Genomic DNA, 13,802 nt, shown 5'->3' on the forward strand with positions numbered 1-13,802 from the left:
CTCAACAATGTGTGTCTCTTTTATTTGCACTTCTTCCGTGACCTCAGAATAGCTTGGACAGTACACTCAGTGGAGCAGATTTCAATGCCCTTTGGCCTTATTTCAGACTGCTAGGAACATCTGATGGAAAATCACATTTATTTGGTTATGTTGATTAAAACAGAATTACTCACATGTCATAAAGACCGCTGCCAAAATCTGCGCCATGGCTACGTAGATTCACCTGCAAAACAAACAGAAAAAGAGTTTTAGTACAGTAACATATACCCACAGGTTATTAGAGCAGTCACAGATTAACAAACATTAACATTAACAGCTATTTAAATCTGTTCCAATAATTCTGTTACAGTAGTAAAACGTATCGTGTGACCGCCGTGCATCTGAAAGCTGATTCCTGATGTATCTCAAAAGCCACTTATGCTCTAAATGTATAATTCTGACCTTCTAAACCCCTGAATAATTGCCACCCCTGGCTCCGCTCGAACAAGAACCGGCCCAAATCAAATTACACCCTGCTCCACAATCTATCTGATTTGATTAAACATGCTTCAAACTAGGGCAACAAACAGGAGCCATCCGAACTCGGGGGTGGCTGATACCAGTTCAAATGTCAACAACAACCTGGCAGAGGTCTGGCCTGGCTGCTAGATCACAGCGTGAGATGGCACTCAAAAACACAAACAGCAGAAACACAGGTCTCAGAAAGTTACAGTACAGATACTGACCCCAGTACGGTCTAGAACAGGGGGTGTCCAAACACGCGAGGTATTTTAGAAATAGAATGAAAGTTGGCCCGCTGTTAAGCAGGTTTTTATAATGTGAGATTCAAAGTTTGAACGCTAGGTGTCAGAAACGGGCCTAAGAGTCTAAAAGCGGAGAGAGTGCGCATTTCTACCGCAGAAAAACGGGGCAAAGAGTCTAAAAGCGGAGAGAGTGTGCATTTCTAACGCAAAAAAAGGGGGTAAAAGAGTCTAAAAGCGGAGAGAGCGCGCATTTCTAACGCAGAAAAACAGGGTAAAAGAGTCTAAAAGCGGAGAGAGTGCGCATTTCTAGCGCAGAAAAACGGGGTAAAAGAGTCTAAAAGCGGAGAGAGTGTGCATTTCTAACGCAAAAAAAACGGGGTAAAAGAGTCTAAAAGCGGAGAGAGTGTGCATTTCTAACGCAGAAAAACGGGCCAAAGAGTCTAAAAATTGCCGTAATTAAGGAGTTTAATATTAAGAGACATCATTAAATTAAACATCTTAGTTTACACAATGCTGTCAAAGATAAAGATAGTAAGTCAAGTAAAATGGTGTGTAAATGAAATAATTAGGAAAAAAATATTATTTAAAGTGGTATATTTCATTATTTGTTTTATTACAGAGTGTGGCCTGTGACTTCAAATATATTTTTCCTTCTGGCCCCCAACAAAAAAAGTTTGGACACCCCTGGTCTAGAATATTAGATTTAACATCCTTTAAATAGGGCAGTTAATGAAGATTACGCAAACATCAGTTGAAAAAATGGCTTCATAAAATGGAAGCGTAGAACCCTTTAAAAAATATATATTGCTTAAAAAAAGCCATGCAAATGCAAATGGAGGTAAATAAGTAACTGATTAATATGAATTAGCTTGATATATAATATAATTTAGTTTATACAACAGTTAGTTCCAACCTCACAATCTGATTGGTTGAGAAGTGGTCTAGCCGTGATGATATTCGTGATAACATCACAGCCTTCTCACACTAAATCTGTATCACTCCGCCGACACGTTGCCGAGTAACGCCGTATATACACAGGACACCCGCAGCAGCGTTAGCTTAGCACAGGCTAGCGCTCAGCCGCGACACGCTCGCCCGCAGCGCTGGCTCGTCTTTTGTGGAATAAAGGGAAAGAAAATCGCTCGGCTAATGCCGTCTGACAGCCAGAACGCTAACCAGCCAGGCTAGGCTAAGCTACGCTAAGCTAACGCTGAGCTAAAGCAAGCTACGCTAACCTAATCACAGTCCAGCCGGCTAGCTAAAACCAACACCACCCAGCAAAACAAGCAGAAATGCTCAAAAAATGCGCAACTTTCACCTGAAGACGACTCCACTGAGCAGGAGAGGAGAGTATTAACGTTATTTCACGCTCCTAACGTTACCATCTTCACTTATTCCCAATTTTGCTTTCAAGCTAACTTTCGTGGTGTTAGTCTGTATGAACTATACACCGTTTTGTAGTTAAGTTTCAGTTCTACTTTTTGGCAGAAGGCACAGTCCATATTAAAGCATATCCATTCTTAATTCTTTATTTTCTTTATTCATTTTGTAAAAAAAAAAACTGTTGTATAAAAGCAATAGAACACTCAAGGTCGTGTGATAACACACTCTCTCTTGTGCTATTGCTTAAATAATACATGGGTATTTAACTTAGATTACAAACTTAAATTAGTTTCATGTTGACTGAATTATATAGATAATAGTAAAAATGCATTTTTGTTTTTTGCATAATTTCCATTGTGTAAAACCTTAAATGATGAACAGACCAATAGAAAATTAGTCAGACAATAATAGAAATGTACTTACTTATAGGTTAATTCATATTAATATGTCATAATATATCAATTTGTTAACTGAAAGCCATTATAGGTGACTTTTATCTCATAAAGCAGACTGAAAAAAGACCAAGATGTTCTCTATCTAAGCAAGAGATACCACAAGAATCCAATATTAGATAGATAGATAGATAGATACTTTATTCATCCCGAAGGAAATTTAGTTTTTTATGATAGATAGAAATATAATATAAATATATTTATATTAAATATAATTATATTATAATATATATATATATATATATATATATATATATATATATATATATATATATATATATATATAATTTATATTAAATATAATAAATATTTATTTTTTCATAGTATAGGCGACTTTAGTATTGTATACAAAATTTAAGGGGTGTCCAAACTTTTGTCTGGTACTTTATATACATACACACATATATACACACACATATATGGTTGTAGAATAGTCCCTTTATAGGTATTTGTCATGGTGGGGTTCTCTCAGCTCTCTTACAAAAAGCACAATTTTGTGCTGAGATTTAAACCATGTCTGTGTGTAATAAGGCACTGCGAGGACATGTTGCAGCGATGCAGGATAAACATATGTATGTACACGAGTGTATACTGATTTAATCAAAGCTTCCTAATAATGATCCAATCCTTGTGTGCATATAACTAGCTATTGGTATAAGTAATACATTCACAAAGATGTAGCTTTAGCCAGCTAGCTGCTAGTTAAGAGTGAAGCAAAATCTCTTTTATTTTTAATCACAGTTTATAAATAAATAAATATATATATATATATATATATATATATATATATATATATATATATATATATATATATATATATATATATATATATATATGTATGTTTAATTGTATAATATAATCCAGTCTGACTGGATTATACCATACTAGCTCACTAGCTCGATATCTGACCAATTGGGTTAGCTCCCAGTTTCTTTAAAACACCTCTGTGGCACTCTGGACTGATATATGTTGTTTTTTTTTGATGACTAGTGAAGTGTAATAACTCTTTTATAGTGGGTGAATGTAATGATTTGTGTCTGTATAGCGTATGTGTTTGTGTTAGCACTAGCGTTACCTTCCATGCAGCACTGGTGATCATCAATGTTGATTTTAAAAACAAAACATAGCTTTTCTGCCTTTTTATTTTACTCCTATGGCACTTTTAGCACTTTTTTTCATTGGATCGGTTGCGATACATGCCTAAGTGTTTATATGATCTAGTAGCTCACTATCCCACCACTAAAACCCTTTACTTACTGCTGACATTTTTTTTTTTTCATTTTTTCAGATTTTCTTCTCCTTAATATAAATTGAACTGAAAATGTCCGATTCAGTGTGTTTTTTGCTGTTTACATTGCCACACAAATGATATATCTGTATGACAACTGACAAAGAAAGATTAGACATGGCTACTTTTACCTGCTTTGTAAACTCCTTAGCCTTAGAAAACAATAATCAGGGGCACCGAGGGGTTCAGCTGACTAATTCTATAAAATTAAGTTAATTCAAATTTATTTATAAGGTGCTTTTTACAACAAATGTTGTCACAAAGCATCTTTACAGAGATCCAAGATGACTGGTTCATACCTGTCAAGTCTCCCGTTTTGGCCGGGAAACAACCGCATTTTAATCCTCTTTCCCGCCGTCTTCCCGTATTAGTATTTTCCCGTAAATTTCCCGTATAATATTAAATTTTTAAAAACTTTATTATTGAGGAGACAGGGCACTGAGCGCTCTGTGTCTCTTAACCAATTGTTTAAGGAGAAAGTCCCGCCTTTCAGGAGAAACAGCCAATCAGCTTGCTGGTTTTGCGGAGCGCAAAGGAGTGTCAGTGTGGGGAAGCCACACCCCCTTCTCGCTGTTCAGGCAGCTAGTCGGAGCAGCTGATGGATATACGGAGATTTTTCTAAAAGAAAGGCAACGGAGCTAACCATGTAAACTGTGATGAGATTTTTCTGATAGCTGGTTAAAAATACTCGTCTCCGAATCAAAACACACAGATTAAATATTTTAAAAATTAAAAAGTTACAGCTTGTGACTCAGCTTAACTAGAAATGTGGAGAGGACCGAAATTAACTGAACTGATCAGGGGTGGAGTGATCAAAAGAAAGAAGTATTAAATAAAATGTATTAATTGTGTAGACCCCTTAGGACAAATTTTTACTGATGGAACATATCTGGTCCATGTCCTTTTTGTAAAAGCTCATGATACTATTTTTAGGTCACCAACAGTCATTTTGCAGAATTTGTGCACTCTTTGTTCAATTTAAAATGTATTAAATAAAATAAAAAATCATATAAAAGAGTGCATTTATGCCAAAAAAGACATGAAACTTTTTTTTTAAATAGCTAGAAAAGGGATACTGAACCTTCGTTGGGCTGGAGGGACGGCTTTAAGCAAACGGAGAAAAATATCCCTTATTTTTAAATTTAAAACTTGACACGTATGCTGGTTCGAATCGCAGACGGTGCTGCTTTGCCATCAGCAGCCAGAGTCAGAAAGAGCACTGGCGTCTAATAGCTGATGTTTCAGAGCTGGGAATCCAGTGCTTTCCTCCAAGAGTTGTGGGCATTACCATTGATAGTGATCCTAATGAGTGAGTGAGTGAATTGGCCTTCCATATTATGGGATATATTTTAAAATAAATTAACAGTAATCAGTGCATTAAGTATTGAGGCAGATTTTTACTATTCTAAATTCAAGATCATGATAAACATTATCATACAATGAAAATGATGAGCAAAATTTTCTTATTCTTTAGCAGTTCCTGCCAAAGTGCAAATGCCATGCCTGTGTGTAATAAGGCACTAAGAGGACATGTTGCAGCAATGCCCTTGTGCCAGACAGCCCTGTAAATTTCCATATCACCAAACGAACCACGGGGAACGGCAACTCCCATTCAACGGCAGCACGCTGACGCAACACGGCATTGTACTACCACTCCCTCGTCTTCACCCCCCACCCGCTCTCCCACATCGTTTGAGCAGTGTGGGCCAGGAAGGAGCAGCATAATGGGATCTCCACAGCCATGCTGTGCTGAAATAAAGTGCAATATTGCAGCTCTTTGATCAGGGCAGGTCTGTTCATGGCTCCCTGGGGATAAAAGGCAGCAGCTAATTTGGGGATTTTCAGGGGAGTGTTGAGGAGATTTAGTTAATCCTTGGAGTTCGAGACTGGCAGACATCGCACTGTACCATCTACTAATGAGGAACCATCAGTTCTTTTAAAGGTTTGACTGATTTCTACAGTATTTGAGCAGCTGGTTGGTGGTTGAACTCTGAACAGGCCAGTCTGACAGCTTGTTTTGCTAATGCAAATTAAAGTCAAATCAGTCGATGAGCTGCTACCTGCTACGTGAGCTGAGGTGGGTTTCTACTGAACAATGGAAACCTGACCCACAGCTCCATCTTTCTTTTGTTGCCTGAAACGAAACCCGGGCTGAACTTTGCTGACGGCGCTCAGGATGATCCATGCCCCTTTCATTTCCTCTCAAGTCATAATTACCCCAGCTAGCAGCCTTTCTTCTCTCCCAGGCAACGCCGTTGTGGGAGAGAGCGCAACAGAGAATGTGGGCAGTGCTCCAAGCTCTGGCATTGTGCGCTTTACGATTCTGCCAGAGGAAGTTAAGAAATAATTTTTCGTTAATGGCTCTGCTGACCTTCACAAAAGGCTCATATCTGTTTTTTATCAGATTTTTTTATTAGATTTTGTTCAGTTTCCTTTATCATAAAAGCATTCAGCTACTTTAAGCTGCACCCTTTGTTGACACAGATGTGCAAATACACACACAGCTTGTCCAGGCCCTGTAGAGAAGCACTACCAATAGAATAGACTCCTTGAAGCAGATAAACATGAATCTACGCTATATTGCTAAAAGTACTTGTCCACCAATCCAAACAGTTGAAATCAGGTTCCAATCAATCTATGGTCACAGGAGTATATAAGCAAGATTCATTTTGGAAGACAAGGTAAAAGCTTTGCTTCTTTGTCTGTTACTATTGTTTTGTGTTTGTTTGGGAGTTGTTTTCTCTCAGAGACAATTCCTATGTACCTGATGAAGCCATGATCGTGGAAGCTCAAGATGGCTATAAAACAATGCAAGGCCAGTGTACTCTGCAGGTTCAGGAAGAAGACCATACTGCCACCTATAATACCAACTCTACTCCTCATCAACGTCAGATCACTGAAAATAAAATTGATGGACTCTTCCTTCTACTTCAAACCAACAAGCTATCCACAACATCTAAAGGTGGCAGCATATGTGTGTGATGGTCAATCAGTGATGGTGTAATAAGAACACAGAGTGTGGTACTGTGATAGGAGTGCAACAATCCATTCGTGATTTTTTTTCTTTACTACTAAATACCGTATTTTTCGCACTATAAGGTACACTTAAAATACTTTAACTTTCTCAAAAGTTAGCCGCTAATGCTAATGCTCCAGCCTTAGTGGAAATCTGTAAATCTAAGCTTCCTGTAAATAAACAGAAGCGCTTTACTTACACAAATAAACTTTGGGTTTTCAGGAGAGAAATCTGAGTAGATAAACATCCAGCATTGGTTTGACTTGTCTGACTCGTCTTAAAATGTTTTTTTGTTTTTTTTAAGAATTAACTTAAAACTTAACTTAGCTTGGCTTTACAGGTCTCGTTCCCCAGTGGTGAGATTGCTGAATTAGAAGGGAAACATGGCCAAGCAGCAATAAATCATCCAAGCCTTACATAACCAAATATAGTGTGGCAATATAGTAAATTATTTTTACCATGGCTAATGACCAGTCATGGGCTACTTGAAGGGTATAAAGCCCCCCAGCACTGAGCTGTAGAGCCGGGGAGTCTGTGTTCTCTGGAATAATGATGGTGCTCCATACAATACTTTTGGAATAAGTTGGGGGGGTTGGGATAAGGTAGGTCACAAATGCTTCAGTTGCTAAATGCAAACAAATCATCACAGCAATATTCCATGATCTAATAGAAAGTCTTCACTTGACAGAGAAATCATTTTTAATACCCTCGTTTTGAACAATGAATAAAGCAGGTGTCTCAGGATTTTAAAGTCTAAGATTACTACATTAGTATGTAGTTATTTGTTCAACATTCAATGCAAGGAGAACTACACAAATCTTTGGGCACCTCAAGAGATTTAAGCTCTCAGATATGTAGGTGTCAGACGTTAATTAGTGAGGAAGGTGTCATACCTTAATTGGCTTGTTAGTGTTATGGCTTGTTTACACAGATCTCTAGGAAAGGACAGATGATGCAATGTATAATGATGATGAGCTGTATAAACACTCAGGCGGCATCCCAACCGCACTATGAACTAATGAACTAATGCTAATTCTAATAGTACAGATTTGGCTGGTTAGTATAAAAATATTATTGTACTAATACATTATATACAAACAGGAAATGATTTGGAGTTGTGATGCCAACATTCGTCACTGCTAGTAATATCATGACAAAAACTCATCTCTATCTGTTAAGCATGGGGGTGGATAGAACTTGCTGTTGCTTTCATTCCAGCCAATAGCACAAGAAAGATTTTACTAGTAGAGTGAAGATTAGATAGTAGTAATTAAATACTGCAACATCCTAGAAGAAAACATCACATTGTCTAAAAGCTAAAAAACAAAAAGGTAATGACTTGTGTAGTAAGGTAATGATTATAAACACACCGCAAAAATCCACACCTTTTTATTCCATGCTCTTTACAATCCACCAACATAAACACTATTAAAGAACCTCAAAAGTACAGTAGTCCATCAGGATGGCTGACATTCAAAAAGTCACCGTCTACCAGGCCTCACTTAAATTCTGATAATTAGTGTTGCCTTGGTATAACCGAATCTCACTCACAAGATAACACCTCACAAATTATACAGGTGCTGGCATTTCCAAGCAGCCATCCCCAATTGATTTACTACTTACTACTAGGCCTGTTGCGATAATTATGCTATCGACTTATCGTACGCTTTTATTTTTAACCGCAATAATTTTCGCCGACCTCGATAATAGCCATTGGGCTTCCGTGTAAATTGTTTACATGAGAATAAACCTCAGCACAGTAAACATGTTGGTGTTTCATGCTCAGAATTCGTCTGACAGTAACAATAGAGACTAATTTGAGTTTCAAACTGATTAATACATATTACTTGCTGCTTGTTACTGAATGTCACCCTTTTGCCCTTTTAGTTAGTAAAGAGTTTTTTTTGTTATAAATGTCTGTTAAATATTTAGTTTCTCAGAACCCACAGAGTCTCAGTTTGGTTGTAGTTTATTTGTTTTATTTATTTAGGATATTAAAATATTGGAAAGCCCAATGTTTGTTTTTAATGATAAAAATTTAGTTTCACTTTAAAATGGTGTAATACTATTTTTAGTATTTTCTAGTTTATTATTACTATTATCTAGTGGCACATTCCCTTTAAGCTTCTTTGGGAGCCCAGAAGCAGGGGAAAAAAAATCTGTAGTGGTGCTTTAAAATGACAATTTTCGTTTAGATTTGCAATTATTTCTTGGACAATATAATGTCCTGAAAATGTTGTTATTGTGACAGGCCTACTTACTGCTATTCTAGTTTTGGAATGTCATTTTCTAAATTATTCTAAAAACATTCTACTCTAATTTTTTGTACAGTATTTTGTAAATGAACAAAATGGACAAAACAGTATTATCAAAAATGCATTGATTTAATACATTAACCTGCATTAAAAGTACTCTCCCTCTTGCTTGGTGCACTTGATGCTTGATTTAGACATTTTTACCACAGAGGTCCCTAAATTAAACACCAACGGTTGGAAGTAGAGGTTAGATTGGGCCCAATAAATCCGACCCGACCCAGCCCGAGCCCGTGCACGTTCTTGCCGAGCCCGACCCAACCCGAACCATAAACTGCCATTATGAGCCCGACCCGACATATAAACTGGCTGTTTTCTGACTGTTTGAATGAGCGAAATATGATCAGAATTATGTTAATTAACACTGAAACATAGAAGCATATAACTATTATTTAATTTAAATGATTTTTAAGAACAGCTAAACACAGTGCTGCAAGTCAAACACGTGCAAGAGAGAGAGAGAGAGAGAGACACAGAGAGAGACACAAAGAGAGAGAGAGATTTGTGTGTTCTGGTGTATGAGCTACTCACAGGTAAAGGTTCTCACATACTGTATCTCCTGTTTCTCTTTTATCTCCTCGTGCTCATATTTTAGTCCCATACATAATTCTGCAGTTTCTCAGTGTTTTCTGTCATATTTTGCGGCTAGCGCGAGCGCTTACAACTAACACCACGGAACCGCGAGGTGCTCCCGACTCCCTGCTGAATCCGACTCCCGCTTCGCGAACAGAATCAGCACAACACCCTCCGCTGTACAACTGCGGGAGTGAAACAGAGCTTATAAATAAATGAGTTTTTTCACTTTCAGTTTTCGTTATTTGGTTTGTTTTCGTTAACAATAATATTTGGTTACTTAGCAACATTGTGATTATCACACAAGAGTTGGAAGATTGGAAGAAAATAGGACAGAGACTGGAAATTAATCTTCCGTTTAATCCTTTCCCTTACCTTAAACTCACTGAAGAAACACTACTGAATCCCTATAACCTTTTGCCTTTAGGGCAAATCAGGGCATTGCTATAAAAGTGAAAGACAAGAACGCCATGTCCCAATAAATAGATTTACTGGAAGAATGTAGACATGCACTCTTTAATTACTGTCTTGGATTTTCTTTTTAATGGCATTCCATTCCATTCTTTTTGCTCTAGAACATTTTAACTCAACTATTTGGACCAAAGGAGTTGCTACATCTCAAAATAGAGATGTTTCAGAAATGCCAGAGTGGTTGTTAGGGTGCAGCGGACGGCATGTACATAAAACTGACCACTGGCAGTTCTCCACAGAAACTCAGAAACTCTACATTTTCTCTCCACACCCTTGGAGAACTACCTGGAAGAGAACCAAAAGAGAAACAGAAGAGTACAGAAACCTCTGTATGAGATTTTTTTAAATGGGAAAAGCAAAAACAAGCCATTATTATGGTTTGGGCTCTTTTGAAGAGGATATATGACTGCTCTCATTGTGCGAGACCTTTCAGGGTCACGTTTCAGTTGAAATGCTAAATGACGTGGAGCTTAGTGAGGGAGAGAGAGAGCGAAACGAGTGATAGAGATAAACTCTGTACTGTATCCAAGCCTGGCAGTGCTGGCAGTCTCGCCAGTGCCCCTTACCAGGCAGTATAACCCAGAGTGAGGAGTTGTAATAATGGGAGTGTTGTGTTCTCTGGTAGTCACGTTGGGTTGCCAGCACACGCTCCGGGTGAAGGGAAGAATCAGGGATTTGTGTCCAGTTCTCTGGCGGATGTGCTTGATGTATGTTCTTCAACTACAAGAGTTTGTTCTTTTTTTCCTTTGTGTGGATGTGCTGGGCCGAGGCTTATCTTTGTATCAGTAGTAGTAGCCTTCAAGGCACACATCCAGTTAACCCTATACCCCATTTATCTCTGTCCTTCTGTGTACTTTTACTTTTATCACCTTGAGCTCTCACCGATATCTTGACGCCCTGTAGAACAAACAAAAATGTCCCTTTCTTCCAATCGAACTTTACAGCCTTCCCTATTTAACTTTCTCCCATTGTAAATCTATTGACTGTATGACTATTAAACTGCAGGAACTGCTGTCGCTTAAAGCAACAGTCCATAAGTTTTGGGTACTCAGAGACTTCTCTGGTGAGCGGTCTATAGCGCTGCCACTATAATCTGGAGATTATAGCTGGTTCGAATCCCGGTCATGTAGCTTGCCATCAGCTGCCGAAGAGCACAGAGAGAGCACAATTGGCCTTGTTCTCTCTTCGTGGGTAGAAGGTGCTCTCTTTACTCATCACTCTTAGGGTGATGTCGATCAGCACAAGGCGTCTGTGAGCTGATGTATCAGAACCGAGTTCTGAGTTTGCGCTGTAATGCTACTCAGCAATGCTGCATCAGCAGCAGTTCAAAAAGAGGCGGAGTCTGACTTCACATGTATCAGAGGAGGCATGTGCTAGTCTTCACCCTCCTGGTGTTGTGGCATCACTAGTGATGGGGGATATACAGCTGAGTAGCAGCTGAATGGGTGGGACAATTGGCATATAGCTAAATTGTGAGAAAATTGTGAGAAAATAAAAAAATAAACTTAAAAAAAGAATGCCTAATGTAAATTATTTGCTGCATGTAAAATGTGTTTTTGAGTTGTGTATACTGTTTAGTTTTTTTTAGTCATGTAGTGAAAAACTGTCCCAATGTAGAGCAATTACATCCAACAAACCTACCAGACCACTCTGATTTAAGAATGAATATACAGCCCTGGAAAAAATAAGAGACCACTTAAAAATGACGAGTTTCTTTGATTTTACTAAATTAAAATTCTCTGGAATATAATCAAGAGGAAGATGGATGATCACAAGCCATCAAACTAAGCTGAACTGCTTGAATTTTTGCACCAGGAGTGGCATGAAGTTATCCAAAAGCAGTGTGTAAGACTGGTGGAGGAGAACATGCCAAGATGCATTAAACTGTAATTAAAAAACAGGGTTATCCCACCAAATATTGATTTCTGAACTCTTAAAACTTCATGAATATGTTTTCTTTGCATTATTTGAGGTCTGAAAGCTCTGCAACTTTTTTTATATTTTAGACATTTTTAATTTGCTGAAAATAAATGCTCTAAATGACAGTATGTTTATTTGGAATTTGGGAGAAATGTTGTCTGTAGGTTATAGAATAAAACAACAATGTTCAATTTACTCAAACATCTACCTATAAATAGCAAAATCAGAGAAACTCATTCAGAAACTGAAGCGCTCTCTTAGTTAATTAATTTTTTTCCAGAGCTGTATATCTATATTATTTTAGAATCAAAATAAGTTTGCCTATGGGTTATTTCATAAAAAAGGCATTTGCTGTTAAATATATACTTTTTAAATATACTCCTTTTTTGGGATCTAAACTTCTGATAAGGCGCAGTTTAATCTGATATATTAGCCAGAGTACGCTAACTACTACAGCTATGAACAAACGCTGTCTCTGCTCGCAGTCCATTTACTACGGGTCCATTTGCACTGTAAGTCCATTTGAAAGCAGTGTTTGAAAGCGCATTTTGGTGCGTTTTTTTTTGCGCCTGTGTGAAACAAAACCAAACAGATGGAGAAACGCTCCAAATAAACAAACTCATCAACTGATCCAGATCATAGAAACCAACTACAGGTGTGAAAACGCCCTAAATGTAACAAACTGAACCAAATTATCAAATTCCACAGGTCTAGGGCTGTAAGATATCATTTTTTACTATTGATTCTCAGAAACATATTATAGATTTTTAATAATGGTTACTATGTAAAGTTTGATGGCAGACAATGGTAGATTTTTTGTTTTTTAATGTAGACAGTAGCAGTGGTTGGTGTGGGAGGTCCCTGCAGTTGAGGGCTTCAAAGCACATAACCCTGAGAACACTCTGAGATAAAAAGGAGCCAACCATGCAGCTCATAGGTCCTGTCGCCTCAAAAGACCTTTCAAAAGCAAACACCAGGCTGAGGCAGTGCCCTCTATTATAAATACACTTGACAGTGTGTGTGTGTGTGTGTGTGGAGGGGGATGTTCAAATGCACATGGTGTGTTCACTGGCATGAACCTACATTTTAACACATCTAAACACTTTAAAAATCTACAAGAGTCTACAAAAACACAATGTGGACAAAAGTGTCATTGTTTCTATTGAATGCAGGGTTATTAATAAGAGTTTATGCTGCTTTTGTTGAAGTAACTGACTCTACTGTCCAATTAAAAGAAAGATTATTTGTTAGGTAGACGGTGTTGGGTTGGGTATTGGATCTCGGTTTAGCTGTTTTATTGGTGGATTGGTTGATTTTGTGGGGTGATTACTGTTGGAGGAAGGTAATGATGGATGTAAATTTACCTGCTTTTATTAAAGCAAGTTTAATAAAATGCCACATATTACTGATCCCACAATTCCTTTACACACAGTGAATCAGGACTGTACCAGATTCAGTAGTACACAGGAAATTCGGCAGTGTTAAATCAACACTGTTAGTTTTAAATTAACACTGAGAGTGTAACGTTTAACACTAATAAGTGTTGATTTAACACTAACAGTGTGGATTTAACACTGCCAAATTTCCTGTGTAGTCTTTGGTATGTGGGTATGTGATGCTACAATGGAAAAAAAGCTTTGCGAC

General features: G+C 37.7%; 1 protein-coding gene across 3 annotated transcripts in view; it reads right to left on the reverse strand.

Annotated features, from left to right (window-relative positions):
- Nucleotides 1-13,802, reverse strand: part of LOC103029358 (phospholemman) — a 36,368-nt gene that overhangs the window by 10,070 nt on the left and 12,496 nt on the right. For 2 of the 3 annotated variants that reach the window (XM_022668653.2, XM_022668651.2), the window contains exon 2: nucleotides 174-223. In XM_022668653.2, coding sequence (XP_022524374.2) covers nucleotides 174-207 — 34 coding nt within the window. In that variant the 5' untranslated portion in view covers nucleotides 208-223. Of the gene's footprint in view, nucleotides 1-173; nucleotides 224-441; nucleotides 516-13,802 lie in introns of those variants that run through there. The other variant, XM_022668652.2, reaches the window with a different exon arrangement.

The sequence above is a fragment of the Astyanax mexicanus genome, chromosome 1, assembly GCF_023375975.1.
Source record: "Astyanax mexicanus isolate ESR-SI-001 chromosome 1, AstMex3_surface, whole genome shotgun sequence".
Lineage (NCBI taxonomy): Eukaryota > Metazoa > Chordata > Actinopteri > Characiformes > Acestrorhamphidae > Astyanax > Astyanax mexicanus.